Here is a 26,069-nt window from a genome sequence, read left to right on the forward strand (position 1 = left end):
TACTCCACATTCTGCAGTCTGAAATAATTAAGCCAGTAGTCCCTGACTTTTTCTGTGATAGTCCTTGAGGTATTTGAAGAATGACGTATTGTCTGTAGTTCTCCCTTCTGAAAGTTAACATGTCCAGCTGTTTTAATATTTCATCACAAAAACTTTCTAGCCCCTGATTATTTTTTGCTCCTATTTCAGTTTTTCTGAAAGTTTTTCTGAATCCAGTAGCTGGATCAACACAGAATAAGGTAAAGATAAAGGTTACCCTCACACATACATGCTAATAGTTTCTGGCTCTAGGGGCTTGTGCTCATCTCCATTACAAAGCTGAAGAGCTGGCACTGTCAGAAGACGTCTCCGTGGTCATGTGGCCGGCATGACTACATGCCAAAGGTGCACGGAATGCTATTACCTTCTCACCAAAGTGGTCCCCATTTTTTTACTTGCATTTTTACATGCTTTCGAACTGCTAGGTTGACAGAAGTTGGGACAAGTAGCGGGAGATCACTCTGTTTTGTAATGCTAGAGATTCAAACCTCCGAACTGCTGACCTTTCTGATCGACAAGCTCAGTATTTTAGCCAGTGAGCCACACCACGTCCTATCAACACAGAATTAAATAGAACTATTAATTTTCATGCTTTGGATCTGTTGATATTAAATCAACAACCTAAAATAGCATTTACCCTTTTTACAGCCTTACCACAATATTGATTCATATTCAGTGTACAGTCAGTTACTGTTCGTAGACCTTTTTCACAAGTCCTATGACCAAGTTTTTATTCATATATTCTATACTATCCTTTTCTTGTTTGTAGTGTTTTTTGGTTTTTGTTTGCTTTTCATTAAGAAAATATCTTTAGGACAATCACTGCTTTGTTACATTCATAGTGAGATAAACAGTGTGCTGATGAGCCATTTAAAGATTATGGCATCACATATGTCCTTGTTTTCCAAGCTAATTCAAGGAAATATGGAAAGGAGAGTTCTTCTGTCAGGTACATATGCTTGTGGTTATGCTCCTATTGTCTGCTGCTATTAATTGAACAAACCCTGAATATCAAAAGATGATCTGAACTGATTTTGGCAGATAGCAGGGTTTGTCTTTGTAACATCTAATTCCCATTTTTTTCCAAATCAATTCTATGCATGAGCAATTTGAACACTTCAACTTTGGCCTTTGTTTTTGCTTCCCATTGTCAGCATTCTGAGTAACTACAATGATCTAATATATATCAATTTTACAGAAGATAATGTTGAAAAAGCACTATGCAATCTAAAACCATCTCTATCTATTGGACCAGATGGAATATGTGCCTACTTCTTTAAAAAGCTACCCACTGCCATAGCCGAACCTCTAAGCATAATCTTAGAAAAATCTTTCAGGACCAGCTCCTTGCCAAAACTATGGTCACAAGCCATAGTCATCCCCATCTTCAAAAAGGGAGACCCCAGCCTAGCTGAAAATTACAGACCAATCTCTTTATGCTGTGTCACCTGTAAAGTCATGGAATCAATTATTAACCTCCATCATCCTCCACTTAGAAACAAACAACCTACTCTCTAATAAACAATTTGGTTTCAGGAAAAAACTATCATGTAATCTGCAACTCTTACACTGCAAAAATATATGGACTACACAACTTGAGCAGGGCAAAGCAATAGATGCAATCTACATGACTTCTGTAAAGCCTTTAATTCGGTGGTACACAACAAACTACTCCTAAAACTAAAATCTTTTGGTATCTCTGGACACCTGCATAATTGGACAGAAGCATTCCTGTAAAACAAACAACAAATGGTCAAAATTGGGAGTGTCCTATCAAATTCTGTACTTGTCAACAGTGGTGTCTCCCAAGGCAGTGTTCTAGGGCCAACTCTTTTCATACTTTACATAAATGACCTCTGTGATCATATCAAGAGCAACTGCGTTCTCTTTGCTGATGATGTAAAGCTATTCAACACCACAGAGAATACTGCTACCCTTCAAAAAGACCTTGACTATGTATCAGAATGGTCAAACAAATGGCAACTTCAAATCTCAATGAATAAATGCTCTGTCTTACATATTGGCAGAAAATAAATCAGAAAATAAAATACAGGCTGAATACAGACCTTGTTGATGATCCAAACTCTGTCAAGGATCTTGGAGAACTCATCTTTAATGATCTAAGTGCTAGAGTCCACTGTAACTACATAGCCAAAAAGGCATTAAGAGTTATTAACCTAATCTTATGTAGCTTTTTCTCTGGTAATATCACTCTACTAACTAGAGCATACAAAACATTTGCTAGACCAATACTCGAATACAGCTCATCAGTCTGGAACCCACATTATGTATCTGATATTAACACAGCTGAGAAAACCCAGAAATATTTCACAAGAAGAGTTCTCCACTCCTCTACTTGTTGCAGAATACCTTGTGCACCAAACTCGATCTAAGTGCTAAAGCCCACTGTAACTACATAGCCAAAAAGGTATTAAGAGTTGTTAACCTAATCTTACATAGCTTTTTCTCTGGTAATATTACATACAAAACATTTGCTAGACCAATACTCGAGTACAGCTCATCAATCTGGAAACCACATTACGCATCTAGACCTAGAAAACCTAGAACTACACTGCCTTCGGTCTGATCTAAGTATAGTATATAAAATCATACATTGCAATGTCCTACCTGTCAATGAATACTTCAGCTTCAACACAAGAGCAAACAGTAGATACAAACTCAAAGTTAATCGCACCAAACTTGATTGCAGGAAATACGACTTCAGCAACAGAGTGGTCAGTGTCTGGAATACTCTACCTGACTCTGTGGTTTCTTCCCCAAACCCCAAAAACTTTAACCTTAGACTGTCTACTATTGACCTCATCCCTTTCCTAAGAGGTTTGTAGGGGGGGTGTATAAGTGCACCAACATGCCTACCATCCCTGTCCTATTGTTTCTTTTATATTTTTTTATTTTTCTTATATGTATCCATGTATTCATAACTATGCTTTTACTTTTACCTATTATCTTGTAAGCAATTGACAAAAATAAATAAATAAATGAAATAAAAATAAATAATGTACCAATTGAAAGCAGAATTTCGAGGCAGGTACATTCCACAAAGTAAACGTTTATTGGATACATCATATCGGCACAGCCAGTGAAAACCAACTCTGAAAGTTCCCGTGGTTTTCACCTAATTAAAAGAGTAAAACTTCCCCCCTCCCCAGTGTCATCAGTCACATTATCCAATGAATATACCTGGCAGGCTCCTCTCCTCCTTCACCACCCATCTGTTACAATGACCTTGGTTCCCACAGGAATCTTTTTTGTTTTGACTGTATGCTGGGCTATCTACTTCCCCCTCCCTTCCCAGGAGGCTGTGTGACAACTGTGAGGTAGGACAAAATGGCCTCAGCCAGCTTCATTTTAGAGTTGACACCCATATTTGAGAACTTCTGTGTTGTGTAAATCTAAAATAATTATTAAGTGACATATTTATTTCCTGTCCGACCACAACCATATTGAAATACAGTAATTCATTATATTCACATCATTTTCTTTATCATGTGAGGGGATAGTAGAAACACAAGATTCAAGAAGCTTTGCTTTAAACTATTATTTATTTTACTTTTATTAATTTTATATGAGGTACCTTGTGCAATTTTTATCTTACCTATGAATTTAGTAATTATTTCATCTCTTCAAATCATTATTAAAAATATGAGAGAGGATCTAGAACTAATTCTTGTAATCTTCCCCTCCTCCATTTGACTCTAATGAGTTTAATGAGAATAAATGAGTAACTATTTGGAATCCACTTAATTGGAATGCTATTTAGGTCATGTTAGTTAGTTTGCTTATCCTATGATTGGCTATTTTGTCAAATGCTTTGCTGAAATCAAACTATATTGCACCTAAAGCAACCCCTTAATCTACTAAGGAAGTTAACTAATAAAAAATGAGATTGTCTGTTAGGTTATAATATGTTCTTTTCAACTTCATAAAGGATATGTTCTTTTCAACTTCATAACAGTGTCTAACCATTATCTTACGTTGTTTGCAAGATGTTTAACTTTATGAAATGCTTGAGAACTTTCCCAGGTGTCAGTGTACAATCTTCTCAGTTATTTGTTAAACTGACAGTCAATAGTATCCTTTTTCCTCTTTCTGAACATTGAAACAACATTTGCCTTCCCTGGTCAACTGGCACTACACCAGTTCTTCATGATTTGTCAAAACTCCTTTGGAGATAGGAGGCAATTCATATGGTTTTAGAGGTGTAAAATATGTTTCTTTTAATCTCAATATTAAATCTGGCTCTTTCCTTCTTCCATTTATAATCTGCTCTGGGAATGTATGTCTTCTTGTTGAAGAAGATTCAAAGACAAAATAGGAATTGATCCACTTCAGTTTGTTTGTTTGTTTTGTTATCTGTTCTTACTGTACTATCTTTGGTGAGCAGTTAATATACTATAATCTTTTTCCTTTTTTTGAATAAATAAAGGCACCAACCTTGGCTTTAACTTTCTGACACCTTCTCTACAATCTTAGATTACCAATTTTCTTGGTGACAAGGCCTTATTTTCATTTATTGGATCAATGCCAAAGTAGAAAATGATTACAAATGATGGCTACAGAGAATTTTTTTACAGAGTACAATGGGATTTAATTGTATTTGAAAGCCTTATAATTTGCAAATGTTATTGCTTCTTGAATCAAAAAGCATCTTAAATTAATGTCACACTATAAATTAATGTAAATAAGCATCTGTTTGTTACTAGAATGTTAATAATTTGAGGGGTTTGTTTTAGATGTCTTTGCTATATATTCCAAATAAAATGGAAGTTTAACTTGACTGACTTTTTAAAAACCTCTAAAATCCATAGTGAATTGCTCTTTTCCAAAGAATTTTGAATGAATCATTCATCTCAAAGATCCGTTTCTATGCCTACTGATTAACTTGAACAGGGCATCTGGCTAAGTTTGATACCTGTTACATTTCATCTTATTTTATGTTTTAAAAATATATAGATAAAAGTCTTCTTCAAATCCAGCTTGACTCCAGGAAACTCCATGAATATGTTCATGTAATTTTCTTTAGAATAATATGGACGCAGCTTGTCAGGATGTGGTTTTTTTTCCCCAACTTCCCAATTTAGCCTAAAACTTGTAATCTATGTAGTCTTTCTTTTAAATATAAACCTTGTGCAACCCTAAATAGGTTCTGAGCCAAGTAGTCACCGGACACTATTAGTTGCTGACAAGTAATAGTTGAAGGTCAAAACTAAGTTGGTTATTCTTTGAAATAAAAAGAAAGATGGCAAAATAATGTTTTCTTGAGAAGTGAAATTGTGACATGTTTCTTTTGAAATGGAGGTGTATTTTGCTATGCATGGGTGGCATTTGACACAGAAAAACAAGATAGTGGAGGCTTTCATGTTTTACGATTTATAGTGAAACTACTTATAACAAGCATTTAAAACAGGTATATACAACACAGTCCTAGCGTTCCTCTGGTATCACATTTCCACTCACAGACTATCATTCGCCCTCCCCCGCTAGCTCTCCTGCTTTCTGTCCTTTTCTCTACATCTCTTTCCTCTGTTTCTGGGCTTCTTGAGAAAGAGTGAAAAGAAAGGAATGGGCTGGACTTAATTGTAATGTGCTCAGCGTGGCATGAACTTGCTCCTGGATCTGCTCAGCTGAATGCCTACTGCTTCTCTGTTTGTAGAAGAGAAAAACTTTTAGTTATCTTCTATCGGAAGAACCTCTCTCAGGTTCTTCTTCTATTCAGTCCTTCCCCCAGGATCAAGGCTTTGCCAATGACTGAGAAACTCCTCCTTCCCATCTTGGGACTGGCATGAAGATGTCTGCTCTCTGGGTCTTCATTTCCCTTCTTTCAGGAAAGTCACCTATAGACCTTTATTCTCCTTTTCTGACCAGAAAATGACAACTGCACTGCACACTCAAATAACTTTACTTTCCAATTTTTCTATTCATCCATCCATTTCCTATCTTTGTTGGCCCAAAAATACTTTCAAAAAGACAACAGGACTTTAAAAAAAATTCTTGAAAACATTTCACTTCTTATCCAAGAAGCTTCTTCAGAACTGAAGAAGTTTTTTGGATGAGAAGTAAAACATCTGCAAGCAAAATTTTAAAAAAGTCCTGTTGCCTTTTTGAAAACATTTTGGAGCAGCCATGACCTGGGTGACTAAGAACCTCATAGGCATTCCTGCCTTTATTATTTTTATAAATAAGGGGGCAAAAACATACCTAATACTCTCTCTTTCATTTTCTCCTATTCTTCTCTCATCCCCTCTTTCTTTCCAGTTTTGGTCAAACCAGTAGCATACCTCCTAGCAACCAAGGAAATGGCTGTCTTCCCAGGGCTCTAGTCCCCAATGCCTATATGCCAGGCTAGATCAATGGTATTGCTATCTCTGTAACTCCTCACATTGTGTCAGCACAGTTGCCATTCAAGGGCCAAAATTGAGCTGTTTTTCTCTTTCTCCAGTTCCATTTAATGACTCACAGCAGCAGAACAACAGTCAGACCTGGCCACTAAAAACCATATGCCACAGTTGCTTGTCAATATGTATGGTAGTATACTTTATGCAGCGGCTTTATTATTAGTAAAATATTTGGTATTGTTTTATACAAATAGCTTTCCGTACTAATCAAACATATGAAAATAACATGTACATTTTTTGCAGAGCTGAAACAGAAAGAGGGCTTTCAAGGAAACACATTATTGAAGGTAATGTGCTTATTTATTTATAGAAGTGTTTATAGGCTGCCCACTTCAAGGACTCAGGTTAGTTTGCGGGCAACTAAACAAAACAAGACTTCACCATTCCTATTCTGTATATAATAATGCTTTATATTTTATACTCAGTGAAATGCTACAACAATCAGTAACATTATTTTCGTACAGTAATCCAAATGAAGGACCAGGGCTGAGAAATAAATTTAAATGAAAGTTTAAAGCAGTTCTGAGGATGCACATTTCCCCTGGAATTCAGAAAGTTATGAGTTGCCTCTGGCTCCACATTTTCCAAAACTGCACTGTAGCACATTTCTTTTTCTGTGCAAAGTAGTAAACCATTCTAGAGATCCTATGTAGTGTAGTGATTACATTGTTGGACTCAGGTTTAAGTTCACCATTAGCTATGGAAACTCGTCAGATAATTTTGAACCAGTATCTAACTCAGCCACACCTACCATAAAGAAAGAATATTTCCATGTAAGTCTCCTTGAGCGTCTGGAGAAAAGGCAGGATATAAGCTGAGCAAGTAAACCAGCCAAATAAATCTGTGGCACTCATGTGAGATAACCAGGAACTGCTTTCGTACATGTTAAGATTAAACTTTCCATATATTAAGAGGAGTATCCAAGACACTTCTTTGTGTCTTACTATCATCATAAGAGAAGAAAGACAATGTCAATCAGGTCTAGATGGTTAGGCTGCAGTTCCCGTCATTCCCAATTCTAGCCAGTTTGAAGAAGGTAGTTTGAAGATCCTATCTTGATACCTGTTTTCTTTTCATGCACCACATTGAAGTTATATGTTTATTATGAAATCATTGTAATTAATATGTAATTCTAATTCTTCTATTTTGGGTATTCAATTTAGGGAAAGTCTTAATTTCTAACTGTGTGGAAAGATACTTTGGAGATTGGAAATATGCAAATAAATAAATCCTAAACCAAGACTGTGCCACATCACTGTGGCATGAACTTGATTAGATGTCCTTTTCTGCAACTGTTGAGTGCCAGCACCTGGATAGCTGCTAAAGTTAATGCACTGTATATAGTCATACAAAGGGCAAAGATCCCTATAGAACAGGGGGTCAAACTCACGTTCCCCAGGCCAGATGTGTCACACAGTGGCCACATCCTCCCCTGGTGTAGCAAAGGAGGGGAAGTCATGATACGCGATAACACGAGTTTGACAACCCTGCTATAGAATAAAATCTGGCAACTTATTGAAGAGTTCCAATATGTAAAAAAAAAAACCAGAAAACTTCCTGTTAGCTAGTGTAATTTAAAAAACAGGATGTATTTCTAAACCTTGCCTCTTGAGGATGTACTTTAAGGGGTTGACTGGCAAATGCTTGCATTCTTCAATCCAGTTTTCATTGTAATAAACAGACAGAATAAAGCCATGCAAAAAGAGAGACATTCTTCTCTTGTTTTGATTCATTTTATTAGGCAATGTAATTTCACCTATTTCCCGCTCTATCTTTGAGGAAGACTTAGATGGATGATGCTTCTGAGCTATTCAGTTTCTTGTCCTGTGTTTGGCTCTAATGATCTCCTGTTTCATTTCTAGGATTAAAAGCCTCTCTCCAGAGACTGCAGCTTGAATATGTGGATGTGGTCTTTGCAAATCGACCAGATGGTAATACTCCAATGGAAGGTTAGCAATAAATGTAATAAAAACATTTTGCTTGATTGATCTTGGCTCATAGATCTATGCTGCTTATGACAGAATAGAAAAATGGTTATCCTCAAATGTGCAGGAAAATTATATAAGTCTTGATTCTTTGAGGTCTTCAATAGTTTTATTAGGAGACCTGTACTTAGAGTAATGGATGTATATTTATGTAGCCCACTTAGTACTTAACTACTTAATTCTAAGTATTGCTAGAGCAGTTTTCAACATCTTTTGTTTGCACAGCATAAATGCTTCCTTTTCTTGAGTTATTTGTATTTTAATTGACTCGGAGTTTCAAGTTGATACTGTAATTTCTGTGCAGCTCTAGTCAGAGATGGCTGACTAGAGATGGCTGACTAGATCCATAATTAAATCATACAAATTTACATAATTGACATGTTCCATTTTATTTACAGTATTTATTTAAGAAATAGATGATCGCCCATCTTAACTAATATGCTTTGAGTGGTGAACAAGAACATAAAAATACAATGAACAGACAAAAACTAATTAAAAGCAGCATACAAAAGCCAAGAGAACTGTTTGAGTTTCTTTAAACTCAAGGCCAGTGCATCATCAATGAAACATAAATTGGGTTATTAGTTGGTGTTGGCGGCAAAAGCAAGTCTAAATAGGGCAGGTTAGCCAACCCTCTTTATAGAGTTAATTTGATTGTGATTCATTGATCAGGTTATCAAGTTAATGTGCATGGCTTTAAAGTGAAGTAGCAAATGGATGCAGTGTCATTCTTAAGTTAGAACAAAGAGTCAGAGAAAGCATATCAAAAGTAGCTTCATTCCTCTCTAGCTGGTCTATTAAAGCCTTAAAACCATGCTAATTGTCAGTTCCTCCTTGTTCTAGTTAGCATTCTTGCAGTTAGCACTTTCACATCTCATTACTGCAACATTTTTCACACCTGAGTGTTCCTAGCGCCTAATTGATTATGGCTGAGCCAATGCTTAATTTTCCCAATGTGAAAATGTACGTGTATAAAGGGCTTTTCAGCTTAAGTCCAAGAATGGATATTACAGAGCTTGTCGTACCACTGATTCATTCCTCCTCCACTAACTGCACTAACTGCTAATAAATATAAAATATATGATATATTATATAGTTGCTGCACTTCTATTTCCAGATACCAAATTAAAGACCTCCAATTAAGAAGACTAATTCTGTGGGAGGTTCTATATGATGCAGCTCATGATAGCTACTAAATGTTGTGCAGGTACTTTTCAGAACAAATGTGGTAGACAAAGCCAACCTCCCCTGCCGTCGCTGCCCTCCCCCCAATACACACATTTATATCCTCTGGGGTCATTTCATCACATTGCTGACCTTGCCTTCTGAAGTCTTTGAACATTGGAAGAGAGATTTTACAGAGGTTACCCGGTGCTGCTCAGTGTCATGACTTTATATATGATGGAAATCATGACATGAATTGACAGTGATAACCTTTTAAAAAAATCTAATTGTCCTTGCTCTCAAATATATACTTGAAACATAGTTCTTTCAGGCAAGCGTTAATAGCTAGGAAGTCAGTTAAACATTCAGTTCCATGTCTAAGGATAGTTCACTGTTGTTCATCAATAATGACGTGTATTTGCTGGCAGCTATTGGAAGAGAGATGATGGCTTGGGTTTACCCAGCATCGTTTTTCTTGGTCATTGTACCATTATGAAAAATAACAGAGGCTCCCAGTGTAATAGGTAATGCTGTATTTTTTGTTGTCTTACCTTGGTGCACATAGAACTCAAGTGCTGATTGATTATATTTATTTTCAGTAAATATTCCTCTGACTAAAATATTATTCATGATAAAGAATGCAATTATCAGACCTTAGCAAAAGCAAATGCTAATTGCACTGCTTTTTGCTGTCAACCTTTTGCAAAGCCTTCCTTATTCCTGCAATAGTGCTTTGCCAATAATGCTGTGATTTCATGTATGACTTCCAAAAACAATGGGAATTATTTATTTTCCTGGGCTGCTTTGTGTATCATCGTTTGTTTCTTAGACATTATTTTTGTTAAAAAATACTGCTTTGACCACAGAATTCAATTAGTGGCATTATTTTTTTCTGCACCAAATATCCAAATTAGGCATATTAGTTTCTTAACGTGTAAATTATCTGTGGTGCATTATTATTTTTTAATATGAAAATATAAAGTACAATCATCCCTTTTGTACAAATTAAAACAGACACCAGTAGCATTTCTTAAATGGTTTGATGTGATGTTTCCTGACATTGCCCTGTGGTGATGAGGTTGAGAGCCTTTACTGGAGTTGGGAAGAACACTGCAAATTTGTTAGCGGATAATGAGCTTAACAGGTTTTGTGACTTGGAGCAAAATATAACCTTTTTGTTCAACCAGTTATAATGAAGGGGGGAGAAATACAATAGGGCTGCAATCCTGCACGTAGTCAGGCTGCTTGAAATCCCATACCAAAGATAAGAGTAATTATATTCAGTGGCATTTGAACTACCTGTTCTTGCACAGAAATGTATTCATGACAATCATAACTGAATGTGCACAGTTCATTCTAATGGTGTTTATATGAACATCACTTACAGAGACAGTTTCAGAATTATTGTTCCTTTTTAGTTGCTTGCAGTTGAATAAGAATTACGGGGATGGCCCAGCGATCATCCAACTCAAGTCTTGCTCACTAGTAACAATACAAATAATTGCTGGCATGGCTGCCCTCTCTGCTGTTGTGCATTTGGCTAAATTTCAGGCCCATCTGTTTGCAGCAGTGTTAATCTCTTACAGTTGTTAAACTGTATCTTCTCCCTGTTTAGTATCCCTAGATTACTTTTGTGTATTTATGAAGACTTGTATTTTGGGATTATCTGCACTGTACTAATTCCCCTCTGCACAGACAGCCCTCAAGTATTGCTTAATTGGGAAGCAGTGGAAAAAGTAGAACAGGCCAGATTGAAAACTGCAAGATAATTCACGTATGGCACTCAGTCCAAGCAACGATTAACAGGGGTACAGAATTCTATTCATGTCTATAGATGTATTGAAAGACATAAATAAGGATTCAACATTAGCCCCTTAGCTCAGCACCCAACAACATCCTCCCATCGCCCAGCAATCTATAATCTTCAACAGCTGCATATACTATCTCCATATCAGCCTAGTAACCAAACCACATCTGGATTTTAGCAATCACAATAAAAACAAACATATAATCCATCAAAAATATTTGCACTCAAATAAATGCAAAATAGATAAGATAGCCGGTAGAAGAGAGAATAGCTAACCAACAGTGCTCATTTCATCCCAACTCCAGCACTCAATTCCAATATTATCTAGTGAGGAAATAAAATGTCTGTCACCCGGATATAAGCTCGGAGAACTTCAATATAAAATGTGCTTGGGTTTCTTCCTTTCTATTGCATCACGTATTCAAGATAGTCTAACATGAATTATTTGTGGGATTACTTTTTGTTATTCTTCTTACACTTTTAGAGTACAAGGGCAAAGTTGGATTTCCTAAGAAATGTTTTGTTGTTTTGTTTTGTTTTGTTTTGTTTTGTTTTGTTTTGTTTTGTTTTGCTTTGCTTTGCTTTGTTTGGCATAGAACAGTGTTCTCTTTATATACATACAAGGTAGAATATCAAAAGAACATAAAAATGCTATTTAACATATTACCCCAAAAATGACATAGGACTTAGATTAGGTTAAAATAATTATATGATCATTCATATGCACAAATGAAAAACAGTTTGTAATTCAATTTGCAATGTAGCACATCTCACCACAGTGAGGGAAATGAAAATGGATGGCCTATGGGTATTCTATTATTCAGGGGATACGTTTTGATGAGCAACTTTAGCCTTTGCAATGAAAAAAATTCCTCAATTTTTAACATTGCATCAATTATGCATCATCATCATAAAGTAAGAGAATAGGGATTTTCTGTTTCTCACCTGCTTCTGAAAAAATGAATTGTCTGCAATTCAGATCCTGGCATATAAAGCACGATTTAGATAGTTCTGATTTAATTCATAGCATGATTTAATTCATAGTATTTAAATTCTGCAAACATAAGAAACACTTTTGTATATGAATCATGCACATTTGCATGATTATATATGCAGGGTTATCCATAACTAAAGGTAAAAGTTCTCCTCGCACATACGTGCTAGTCATTTCCAGTTCTAGGGAGCAGTGCTCATCTCCGTTACAGCCAAAGACATCTCCATGGTCATGTGGCCGGCATGACTAAATGCCAAAGGTGCATGGAACTCTGTTATCTTCCCACCAAAGTGGTCCCTATTTTTCTACTTGCATTTTTACTTACATGCTTTCGAACTGCTAGGTTGGCAGAAGCTGGGACAAGTAATGGAGCTCACTCCATTACGCAGTGATAGGGATACAAACTGCCGAACTGCCAACCTTTCTGATCAACAAGCTCAGCGCCTTAGCCACTGAGCCACTGTGTCCTTATTTATCCATAACTACAAATATGCAAATAATGCAGAGAAATTAATGGTAACAACTGGTCAACTTTGCTTTAATTTTGAAAAAGTTAAGCAAGACTGAACACTGTGATAGCATGGAAGTGTAATCACAAAAATATCCCAGATCACAGACTAGAGAAACATTGAAAAAACATTCTGAAGATGGCAATGGAAAACTACTGTCATATTATTATTAATATGGAATGGCAGAGCTTCCTCCATCTTTCTTAAGAGCAACAAACAAGGGGGAGTGGGGAAGTCAGGATAAAGCTTTGTGAAAAAGAAGCTTCACTAAGAAGAAGGAAAGAAAAGAGAAAGAACAAAGTGTGGAAATGTCCTAGAGATGTCCTGCTTTTAAGCATCCTCAAAAAAAGAATTCCCAACAACGGCTACCGGTTTTGGCTCTGTGATGTTTGATTAGTTTTCAAAACCGTCCATATTCTTTGGTGGCCCTTTGACCTTCTGCACATCAGTATCTTCTTTTTAACAAATGTAAGGGGATTTCCTCAATCCAGAGATAATTACTGGGGGAAAAAATCTAACCTTCCTATCAGGTGAATACAATTGGTGACTCTCTAGGGTGCTTCATACTGCCAATAGGTGCCCTGAAAGCAAATTAAGCATGATTACTTGAAAAAGATTTCTTTAATCAAATGCTAGTTCTGAAAATGTTCTGAAGGCCCCAGACAATGTAATTTGTGCATAAAGGTATGTACAATGGCCTTCAGAAAGAGTATTTTTAAATACTTAGCCATCAGGATAGGATCTATACCATGGGTGTCAAACTTGCCGCATCATGTTGCCATCACGTGTCGTACGTGACATTTTTCCACTTTGTGGAGCTGGGGTGAGCGTGGGCTGCACGTGACACATCTCGCCCGTGGACTGCCAGTTTGACATCCCTGATCTATGCCATCTTCGTGCATACATTCTCTGCATCTATTTGCAGCTTGCTGTAACTGTTTGACCAATTGCACAGGCTTGTTTTATGCTAATGCTCAAGCCCACCATTCCTCAGAAGGGAAGATAAATACACATGATAAAGCAGACAATGGGAATATTTGTCAGCATAGCTTACACATTTTTGCAGCTCTTGCCTTCGGTTATAGTGACAAGTATTTATATGTCTAAGCACTGAAGGCTAAGTACTTCCATTTGAGTCACTGAACACACATTGAAATATTATCTATCTCTGACAGCCTTCCGAGTTACCCATTAAGTGAAAATAATTCAAAGAGACTCTCTGTGCTATGCCATAATTGTTTGCTCCAAAGTAAGTACCACTTTAATTAGACTTTTTTTCTTGGGTGGCGGGTGAGAGGCTGTCCTTTGTGTTAGTTTAATTCTTGGAGATAGCCTGGACTAGTCCCTGCAGTTTTCTTGACAACGCTTTTTGGAAGTTGGTTTGCCATTGTCTTCTTCCTAGGACTGGGCCAGAAACAGTCAGCTGCTTTTCATGTCTAAGAGAGGGATTAGAACTAGCAACTTCCTGACTTCTAGCTTGGTATATTTAACTACTATACCAAACTGACTCTTTTAATGAAATATACTCCTTGATAAATGTTCCTCCAATTATTGTTTTCCTGGTGTGTTAGGGAATACAATTCCAAAATTCCAAGCTACTTTGACTAATACAGCTTCCCTTATCTGAATGTCTGTAGACATTCTCAGTCATTCAGGTCATAGTTGTCCAAAAGTGCTTTTTCAAAAGGCAACTGGACTTTATTTTTATTTTTTTGCTTGAAGACTTCTTATCCAAAAGGCTTCTTCAATTCTGACTGAATGGTTGAAGATAGAAGGATTTATATTCCTTGAAGGGTACCTTGAGGGCATAGATAAACCTCCAAGTGCCCTCAACAACTGTCAGAAAGAGTGCTAATGACCATATGACTGCAAGGAATATAAAGCTTTCCATCCTCAGTCAGAACTGAAGAAGCTTCTTGGATGAGAAACAAAATATCTTCAAGGAAAAACAAAGTCCAGTTGCCTTTAAAAAAAAGAAAAAAGCACAGCATCCACAGTTCCTGGAAACAAATGGTTTCTAACTAAGAAGATAACTTACAACAATAATGGCGCTCAGAATTTATGTCATAAGTCATGGCAGTCATTAGTAAAGGCGCCCACACAACCGACCCAATTCTACAATCTGTTTTGAGGCAGCTGTAAAGTGAATCTGGTAATTCTAAAGCAAACATGGCAGTCATACAATGAGTTAATTCATTCCTATGGGTGGTTTTTGTCAGAAACCCTCTTAAAAGGGCAGAAATTGTCAAAGCTATCATAAATTGCAGTCCTGTGACTGCAGACTACTATAACCGGCTATAAAACTGATCTGGTTGCCAAGTGCCTGTCATGTGCCATGGAGACTGGGTGACACCATCGGAACTCTGGAGCCAGGTCATAAGTAACTTTGGGAGCAGTCTGTTGTAACTTGGAATGGTCACCAAACAAGTGATTGTTAAGCAAGGACAACCTGTAGGTTGATGAAGATAATTTGGAACAATTCCTTCTACTAGGATTTCTTTACAGTTCACTGAATAAACTCTTCCCCCGTTAAACTGAAATATGCAGTGACAATAGTGAAGGATGCATATAATTTTCCGTTTGTGGTCACCATCTCAGCTTTAGTCCAGCTCATTGTTCATTCCTCAATAATGTTATTGTCTGTTCCACAAGGAAACCATGGACTTCTTTAGATGAAGTATAAAATAACTTTCTGAAGGAAAAAAAATAAAGCAAATCCAGAGAGGCCTTTTATGGAGTATTACACTTTCATCCTACCCCCACTAGGAATTCTTCCATTGCTTTCCTATTACATGGCAAGTTGACTTGGAAAATGAGTTGGTCTCAGTTGCTCAACCCTCTCAAGTTACGAATGAGACTATGCTACTCCTTTTCTATTAAGAAAATGGGTGCAGGACAAAAGGCATCTTCTTCTCAACTGTGCTCATTATTTCAATTGTCTTCCAAACCTAGAAGTCCTTCAATGGGCAAATGGCCACAAGTCTCAAATCAAACAAGATAAAATAAATTCCTTTATTTAAAAAAAAAAATACAAAGTTAGGCAAAAGCCTTTATCTTTTACCAACATCAGAATTGCAGTTTGTCTAGGATGCAATCAAAAGAACAGAGTAATTGCAACCTATAATCATTTTAAACCAAACAAGTATTAGAGAAAAAAGAGCTCAGCCTTCAAATAAGCAAATGATAAATTAATAATTGTTAATAATAGATGCTAGTCCTATTTGTTTTCCTCATTGTAGGAAGAGTAGGAGTGGCATTGTGGCCTAGCGGTAAAGATGCTTGCCTCCCTTTCGGAAGGTTGATAGTTTAATTCTGAGTAGCAGCTGATGTTTCCCTCTCAGAGCGCAAAGAGAAAATATCTGCTGCAAACTCCATGTAGCCATCAGGAAGGGCATCTGGCCAGTAAACACTCAGCTCCATTCAGTTTTCCCCCAACTTTACCCCAAATGAAGGGATTACAGGGTCGTAAAAAGGGAGTTATTGTAGGAAGGGAATAATTTAATTTAGGATGTCAAGAAAACAGGTGTCTAATGGAACCTTTTCTGACCAACAAATTTTAAAGACATATGCTTAGGTGAACCATATGGTTTGAGGTCCCCATATTTCACTAATATATGCTAACAACATATGTCAGTCTACTATGTTGTGAAGCGACAGTCTAACTTCAACAACAATAAATTCCATGGACCACTTCATTTCCCCTTCATCTTGTGTTTTGAATTTTACATTCAATCTTTCCTGACAGTTCATTAATTCAAATTTTGATGATTAGTCGAAATGTCATGGTAAAAGAACTTCCAAGAATATATTCCTCAACTGGCTAAAAGGAAGGCCAGTTACCATTCTCCTGAACAGCAATGAGGTTAATTTTTCACAGTATCACATTGTTGGAATTCTTTTTGGTAAAACCCCACTACTATTAAAAAGGCAATTTCTCTTATTTCATTTCATTTTTCATTTATTTTTTAGATGTCAATCTCATCTATTCTCTATAGCTCAAGGCAGCTAAGAAGAGAATCTTTTTTTCTTTTTAATCACCACAACAAGGTGATAAAAGGGATTGTTGGTCTAAGAGAGCATACCCTTCCATGCTGAAGTTGGGTCTCCTCAGTCCTCGTCCAGCTGCTTAAACAATACAGGTGGTCCTCAATTAACAATTGCCTTGGAGAGCAACCATTCAGTTATGATGGTGATGGAAAAGTAATTTTGCTTTCAATAACCTTATGACCTTTGCAGCATCTCTGTCTCTCAGTCTGAAATTGGACAATTCGCTGCAACCAACTGGCCAAGGTCAACTTGCCACAGCCAATTCACCATGGCCAACTCACTGGGAGAAAACTCACCATGGCCACAGGACTCACCACGGGACAAGTCACGGCGGGACAGTTCAATAATTCAATTTAATTGTTTTTAAAATTATTTTAATTTTTGTCATTTACATTTCAATTTATCCCTCCTTTGGCATCCTTTCTTTAGTGATTCTATTCCACTATTTCTTCAATAGTAGTTTAACTCTTATCCCCCAGTGAGTTGTCCATGGCGAGTTGGCCATGATGAGTTGTTCTGTGGCGAGTTGGCCACCAATGAGTTGGCTCCATCGAGTTGGCTGCAGTGAGTTGTCATAGACCTCCTTTGGTCACATGTTCACCATTGCAGTCAGTTAGTACATGTTGTCCTGTGTTTGACCCATTTTCTTTTTGCCCACACCCTTGCAAAACAGGTTCATTGCCTAAACAAGCTGTCTCCTCCTGAACTGCTTTTCTCCTTAGCACAGCTCTTCCCTAAAATGTGCTAACTGCAAGTTAACAAGCTCAATTCTGTGACCTTAATTAGCCTTCACAGCTGTTGCCTGAAATTGACAAGACCTAATCAGTTTCACATTAAAGACTTTTGTTTGCCTCCTAAGGCAAAGTCAGCTCTAGCACATTCTTTTCAGTATGTATTCCCTATTGTGTGACTGCTTGATGTCTTGTAATCCCTCCCTCTCCAAAGAATATAAATATCAATTCTCTTCTTCCTAATTATCCCAGGGGTGGGCTGAGCATTTCATAGGGTGGGGGGTGGGGAAAATGGACTACAAGATTTATCCCTTTATCTGACCCCTTGTGAGTTGAGTTCCAGGAAATCTTTTTGCCATTTGGGTTTCCAGCAGTTTGAAGTCATATCTTCCTGACACCGGAAAGCAAGGGAAAGTTGAAATAAAATTATAAGCTCAGATGCAGTCATGTGGTTTCCCCCCCCCCCACTTAGTGACCTCTTCACTTAACAACCAAGTTGCCATTCTCAATTGCAATCACTAAACCAAGAGTACTTATGTATCACATAAGCTGTGCGGCTTGCAGAAGAATTAAAGGATTAACTGTTCAAGTCAATCTTTCAAAATGCATATCGTTTTGTAACCAGCCGAAATATTACAAATGTGAGCAAACCTTAATGATTAAAAAAAAAAGATAAAAATGGGGATTGGGAGATATCTCTTAGATCTATGTTATAAATTTCAGTTGTTTTGTGTAGGGTTTTTTGGGGGGCCAATCAATGTCTCTCAATTCAGTCCATCTTACAATACTGTTGGCTGGGGGAAAATGGATGAGGGAATGTAGAAAAATATTGAAAATTCAAGATAACATTCTCTTGATGTTTTGTGAATGCAACTCTAATGCTTGATGGGGAATTTAAGAACTCCTCAAAAATGTAAGAACTCAGAATACTTGAGATACCAAGCTAGAAGGAGTCATTTTGAATTTTGCAAGCATAATTATATTAGTATAATTATGTCTGTTATATTTGTAGGTACTGGCCAATCCCCACCCCACCCCCAATTCCCTGGCAAATTCCTGCACACAGACACTTTTACATCCATATTATTTTTGTTTATTTTACTATTTATTTCTGTAATGTTGAGAGGATGCAAGTTAGTTAGGAATGCAGTTAATGTGACTTAGATCATTCTCAGATTTCCTCCTCTTCTTTTCTATAAAGTTGTATTGTGTTCAAGCACCATTTCCTCCTTCTTAATGATAGGATTCATGGATCAAAAGGAACTAGCTCAGGGATGTTGTGATAACTGTGTATCTGTGGAGAAGCTATAAGACAATCTTGGACCCAGAAAGAAGAACTAATGGAGGACAAAGCCATTGTTCACAACCTAAATTGACAAGAGAATAACTAGTTGTGGGAAGCTAACCTCGCACAGACACATATTAGGAAAATCAAGAAGAAAATGCAAAGAACTCCACATGGTGTTTGTGATAATTACACCTCTCGCATCATTGTCTTTTGGAAATGTTCCTACTCCATGACTGCTGATGTGAGCAATGTTTCTATGATTCCCTTGCAGTGGAGAGGAGCATCTGCATAAGGTCTTATTTTCTATTGTGTGAGGGAAATATTAATGGCATCATAATTGGTACTGTTTTAGAGGTATATGTAGGTTTTTAATGAAGCTCGGGAGAATAGTTTTTCTCTATGTTCAGATTGCTCTTATTTTTCAGACATAATAGCTCTTACTCCCATTATCCTGATCTTGATGAAACAGTTTTACGGCTTTATATCCCTGTAAAGGATGCTGAGTGAATTGTTTAGCCTGATTCAATATTTCAGGGTTCAGAAGTCTAGATGTTCTCAGTTGATGAGGAGAGTAAGACACATTGTGCTTCAAGTTAAGATGTATGTATGTATGTATGTATGTATGTATGTATATGGAACATTACAGTACAGGCATTTCAAGTAGTCCTTGTTGAACAACCACTTGTTCATTGATGGTTTGAAGTTACAGCAGCATTGAACAAGGAGGACTATAACAGATCCTTGTGGCTGTCACAATATTTCTGCAGTCACATAATAGTGATTCAATGCTTGGCAGCTGGCTTGCAGTTGCGATGTTGCAACATCTTGCACTCACAAGATAACAATTTGCAATCTTGACTACCAGCTTCTGACAAGCAGTTACTGGGGAAGCCAGCAGGAGGTCTCAAATGGCAATCACATTTCTGCAGAATGCTGCAACCACATTGGATTTGCCTAGTGATGACAACTGGGACTGCCACAACTGCATGTCCCTGCCACCTTCTGGGATGTTTTCTTGACTATTCAGCTTATGTCTTGGTATTTCCTATGAAAACTTATTCAGCTTAACTTTTTGATATCAGTCACACTCTTTTAAACAAAGTTTAGTGTTGGCCTATTTACTTAGTGTTTACTTAGATGCCCAAATCCAGAAGGAACCACTTGATGGGAGCAGTGGGTTTTTGCTGCCTTCTATTGGCTCTCTGGATTTTTGCAGCCCAGATATGGTATCTATACAGTATTTTATCCATTCCTTTCATACTGGATCTGGAATGTATTATGTTGTATTGATTTATAAGTGCTGGAGCTGTAAAGGCTCTTTAGATATTATCAATCAATCACTCAATCAGCTGGTTAGCTTTTCTACCTGACTTCCAAATTTTCTTTCTGTTATGACAGGGCTTCAGTGCTGTACCCTTGGTGGCAAAGTTCTGAGGGATCATGTTCTAGCTATGAGTGGAGGCAAGTTGAGTAGGACAAATGACAGCATTAGGCAATCCCCCAACTCTTACACATAATGTTTAAGCATATATACATGTATGGATATGTAGGTCTAGGTGTGTTCGGGTCTTTTCCCGTGTAAGATTAAGAGTATCTTGGTGATGTTTCGGCGAGGTCCCACTCGCCATCCTCAGGCTGGTGCTTTCAGCTTTGTGCCAGTGCAAGCACCAGCCTGAGGATGGCGAGTGGGACCTCGCCAAAATGTCAGCAAGATACTCTTAATCTTACATGAGAAAAGACTCGAATGCACCTAAACCTACATACCTGTACCCGTGAAAATCTACGAAAACATGTATGGATATGTATACATGAGTGTGCGTGCACACAGATGTGTACTTAAACAAATTATTGTGTTAACATGTTGACTGCAGTTAAAAATATTGTTGCTTTCTTCCTAATAGAAATGGAAAGATTATAGTTGCAATCATTAATGCTCTTTGTTTGGAGTAACTCCTGCTTTTCTCCAGAAGAATATGCACAGGATCAGAATATTAACCAAAAAAACAACAACCCACAGCTAATTCATTGCCATCCTACCATATGTAGAGTTTCCATGGCAACTCTATACTTAATGTCATTCTGAAATGTATGATAAACAAAGTTCCAAAGTTACAGTCCTATAGATAAATCATTTTGAGGAGAGAGGGGGCATTTCTTTCTTTTGCTCTTCTATACAAAACCTTTGCAATTAAGAGCCATGCTGCCTAAGTTCATCAACAGATATGATTATCTGGAACAAGCAGATATTGAGTTTTCTACTATTTCATTCATATCTCTAGGACAGAGATGGCAGGAGGCAAGAAACACCAAAACCAGGAGGGTATCTCTCCTGGGTAACAAATAACTCAGCAATGAGACTTGATTGGCTTTTAGGAAAAATTGGGTTAGCCTAGCTCAGGTATGCATAATCTGCCTTTATTTTTCAGACTTCCCAGAGTAGTAGAGGACCAACTTTATGGGCCTTATTTTGTTTGTGGGTTTTTACAAATCTTGTTTTGTTTTATTTTGTTTGGGCTGGGGGTGGGGTTGCGCTTCAAAAGACAAATAGGAGCTTCAGACTTTGCAGGAACTTCAGGTTCCTATTTTAACCCGTGAGGCTCTCCACCCTTTCTCTTTGCAATGGATCCTAGCTCCATCTGCTTTTTGAACACACACATTCAATACGTAATGAAACGTCTGATGTACCTCTTGAAGTGGCAGATGTTTACACCAGGACTATATCCTACTCTCTGGATGTCCTTCACACTAGAACCTTAAGGTCAACCATTGTCTCTGACCAGGCTATATTTGAAGATATGGTTGCTGCGTACAACTATGTGTCATTATTATTATTTTTTATTGCACTATTGCATAGTTTATACCTTTCCAGGGGACACTTTCATAAAAGTTCAGTATGAGTGGCTACATAAATGTTTCAAATAAAATAAAAAATAAATAAATAAGATGCAACAAGGGAGCAAGAAATAAGGCCCAGATTATTTATAAGATCCAGATTAGACTGCTGTTGTAGGTTTCTGATTCTATCTTTTATATAATTGTATGTATGTACGTATGTATGTAGTATGTAGATATATACTCCATTATATAAATTGATTTGTCACTCATTGTGTTGCCTACTGACCTTTTATGGCCTTCTTGTGGGACATTTATTACTAAATGTAGTGGTTATTAATTTGTTTCTGTATTTTTTTACTATACTTGTTTATCACCTATTCCTAACCCTGATGACCATTTAAAGAAAGAGTTCAACACACTTCAAAAAAGGAAATGAGTTCTTCATTCTTTCCTCCCCACCCCCAAGATGGCCCACTTTAAGCTGAACCTACTTGGAAATGAAAGTTAGATATGTACAATTTATGGGAGCCATACTTCTGCTGGGGCCTTTCAACCAAAATGAATGTCATAAAACAGACATCCATAATTGCAGTATCTAGGGCTATTTTAAAAAACAGGAAAGTGATTTGAAAGAAATTGGCCTATTTAACACATACCTCACTAAAGATCTGTTAAAAATTAATATACAGTATATGTTATGCATATTTTATTTTTCATCCCAATAATCTTTCAAATGAGTTAATGCCTAAAGGAATATAGCCTTAAACATTAAAAACCAAACTCTACCATGAAAACAATCATGGTGATGTAAAAAAAGTTCTATTGTAATTATCCTCTGTGCTGTCAACCAATAGAGTGACCAATGAGTAAGACAGTTAGGAAACTGGGAAAGTTAACTTTTTTTTAGTTCTTTTCCTTTTTTAATGGAAAGTTTTTGGTATGAATTGGTTAGCTTTTTTATCATATTTCAATATCACTTACACTGGTATTTATAGAACATTGGAGGGGGTGAGGTTTACAATAATGAAATGTATGCCTCCCAAGTCACTTCTCAAACTCTGCAGCTTAGTGATAAATCACATGATTTGCCTCCAGCTTTTAGCATCTCCAGTTACAAGGATGACAGCGTGATAATAGGAGACATGAGATTCTGGTCTGCAAATGAAACGTTGGAAACCAACAACCTTATCAGAGAATGTAGGCCATAGAGTATATTAGATAGATGTAGAGTCAAACATAATGGTAATAAAGAACAAAGCTGTAAGCACTGTGAAAACTATTCTACCCCTCCTGTTAATAAAGGAATCTAATTTGTCATCAAAACTGAAGTAAGATCCATCTATTTGGGTTTCATTTTGACACTTATTTATGCCACCAGAATCAGAAAGATTCTTGGTAGCTTACAACAATACAAACCTAAAAACAATACAGATTAAAAGCATTTCAGTAAAAGATAAAATTAACAATAGGTATCATTTTAGCCATTTGACAGCATAAGATAGCACCAGCTGTCATCCATTCCCAAAAGTCTTTTGGAATAAACCGATTATGACCTCCCTTCAAAAAGAAACCAGATTTGGCAATGATCTGTTCTCCAAAAAGAGAATATCATAGCAGAAAAGCCAAGTCTTTCTTTACCTAACAACTTCATGACATGTGAACTGGAATATGTACCATTCATATCTATACCAAGTGAATCAGTCAATACCTAGAAGCCAACTCAAGCAGGCTGGATCAATCATTTCTACCAAGAAAAGCCAATTCTACAAGCACATAGACCAATTTATTTATTGTTTTATGCTTTTTACATTTATGGTTTTTACAGGTCAGAAACAGTACTTTGTATTGTATCCCACAGTCTTCCAGCAACTAGCAGAATAACTCAGGTATAGTGACTTTCATCAATCAGCATATAGGACATCACAATGTAGCACCAGTTGCATCTTGAATAGTTTTCAGAAGAAATCCAGTGTGGAGTGAATTGTAAAAGATACTAAGGATGGTGAGAAGGGCATTGGTTACCCTCACCAGGTCTCTGATTTCAATTAGGGCTGCAACTGGAACATCAGTGGAAGATGGGCAAACTTTCCCCAGACATGACTTCTATTTGCAATGTATTTCTTTATTTTATTTTTTATTTTATTTGTTTGTCAAGCATGTATGAGAAAACAAGTATAAGTATGAACATTAACATATAAACATATAAGTATAAATAGGTATAGGATATGCATAATAAATGAGTACGAATAAATGGGAGCAGAAGAAGAGGGACAGTAAATAAGTATACGCTGCACTTATACACACACCCTTACAGACTTCTTAGGAATGGAGTGGGGTCCATGGTAGAGAGTTTAAGGTTAAAGTTTTGGGGGTTTGAGGATGTAACAACAGAGTCAGGTAGTGAGTTCCAGGCATTGACCACTCTGTTGCTGAAGTCGTATTTTCTACAATTGAGATTGGAGCAGTTTACTTTGAGTTTGTATCTATTGTTTGCCCATGTATTATTGCAGTTGAAGCTGAAGTAGTCGTTGACAGGTAGGATGTTGTAGCGGACAATTTTGTGTACTAAGCTTAGGTCAGATTGTAGGCGGCATAATTCTAAGTTGTCTAGGTTCAATATTTCAAGCCTGGTGGCATAAGGTATTCTATTGTGAGCTGAGGAGTGGAGTACTCTTCTCGTGAAATAACTCTGGACTTGCTCAATTGTATTAATGTCCGTTATATAGTGTGGATTCCAGGCAGATGAGCTGTATTCGAGAATTGGTCTGGCGAAGGTTTTGTATGCCCTGGTTTTCAGTTCAATGTTTGCAGTTCAATGTTAATTTAGCGGTGAGTATGAATTCAAAAGGATACTGAAGTTGTGCATCTGCTTTTTCAGCATAAGTATCTTCTTATCCAGAATGATCTCTGGATAAAGATCAATTCTTGTTTATGTTTGGGTTCAACCTCAGCTTCTGTAATGGCATGAGGGGAAAACCCTGGGAGATGGGATGAAGAGCTTCTGCCTAGTCACATAAAAGACAGCATGGCCAGTGAAATTCTAACAAGGGGACTAAAAAGGAATTGAAGGAGTAGGTCAGGTTTAGCTTTCAAAAGAGAAGATTACAGTACAGGCCATGAAACATGGATTCAGGGCAGAGGGAAAAAAAAGACTCCTCAACAGTGAGAGCAGTTTTATGGTGGATCTAATGATGCCAGGAAATAGTGGGTCCCTTTCATGACATAATGAACAGGCAGAGGTTACATAACCACCTGTTACTGATACTTAATTGGGATTCCCCTGCAAAGCAATAAATTGCATTTGATGGCTTAAATGGCCCTTCCACTCTATGATTTTGCCAAATGACCCACTAAAATTCATTCATACTTTTTGCACATCTAAATAAACACTATTTGCACAAACCCACCACTGTGATCTTTGTATAACTTGTATTTTCCTCAGTTCAGTTAGTTGCCTTATACTTGAGGAATTAAAGCCTATGCGCCAAAAATCCCATTTAACTCTTTCTACAATACTGCCCTCTTGTGTTATGAAACTTTAATAGTTTTGCCACATGAGTAACGTTGCCACACTTTCATCGTTTTGCTTAATAGGAATTATTCGCTAACCAAATTGTATGTTAATTGTGTTCAAGTAAATTACCCTAATTTCTTTTTCTCCCACAAAATAAGTGAAAATAATAATTATTACAATAACTGTTGACCATAGCCATCATTAAAAGTTGTGTCCATAGCAAGATGGCAGATGGAGCACCACAATCCAAGTCCTGCCCTTTTTGTGTGTATATCAATGTCACACACACATTCAAAATGATGGGTTTTGCAGTTGTGAGACCAACACTGTTCTCTAAACAATTTTGATGCCCTTGTTGTTCCTGCTGAAATAACTGTGAAATGCAGTCTTTTTGTGATTTCTGGCATTGGTTTCCAAGCTTTGAGGAGCAATATGGAGTAAAAAATTGTCTACCATCTGTCTTCGCAAGCCAAAGCATTATCTTTCATTTTTGTTTTCATTTTTATAAAAGTAAGCAGCTAGAAAAGATAACAGAAAGGTATGTATATTGTCTGCTTCAGGGATCAATTATCTTTTGAAGTGCTTCTTACCAATTTTTTTTTTAAATGTTGTGATTAAAACATCATGACATAGCCAAATCTTGTAAGATTTCAATTTAACAGCATGAGATGCCATGATATTTTTCATGAGAACAATATTTTTGGCATTCTTTGAAGAAGTTTTGTGAGAATTCCAACCTC

At 37.0% G+C, this 26,069-nt stretch overlaps 1 protein-coding gene across 1 annotated transcript in view; it reads left to right on the top strand.

Annotated features, from left to right (window-relative positions):
- The window catches only part of KCNAB1 (potassium voltage-gated channel subfamily A regulatory beta subunit 1), a 143,886-nt gene that overhangs the window by 103,316 nt on the left and 14,501 nt on the right, over positions 1 to 26,069 (top strand). Inside the window, exons 7-8 of the mRNA XM_026705866.2 lie at positions 6,699 to 6,742; positions 8,318 to 8,404. Coding sequence (XP_026561651.2) covers positions 6,699 to 6,742; positions 8,318 to 8,404 — 131 coding nt within the window. The remainder of the gene's footprint in view (positions 1 to 6,698; positions 6,743 to 8,317; positions 8,405 to 26,069) is intronic.

This window comes from Pseudonaja textilis, chromosome 4 (assembly GCF_049901715.1).
Source record: "Pseudonaja textilis isolate UNSWEBS1 chromosome 4, rPseTex1.2, whole genome shotgun sequence".
Lineage (NCBI taxonomy): Eukaryota > Metazoa > Chordata > Lepidosauria > Squamata > Elapidae > Pseudonaja > Pseudonaja textilis.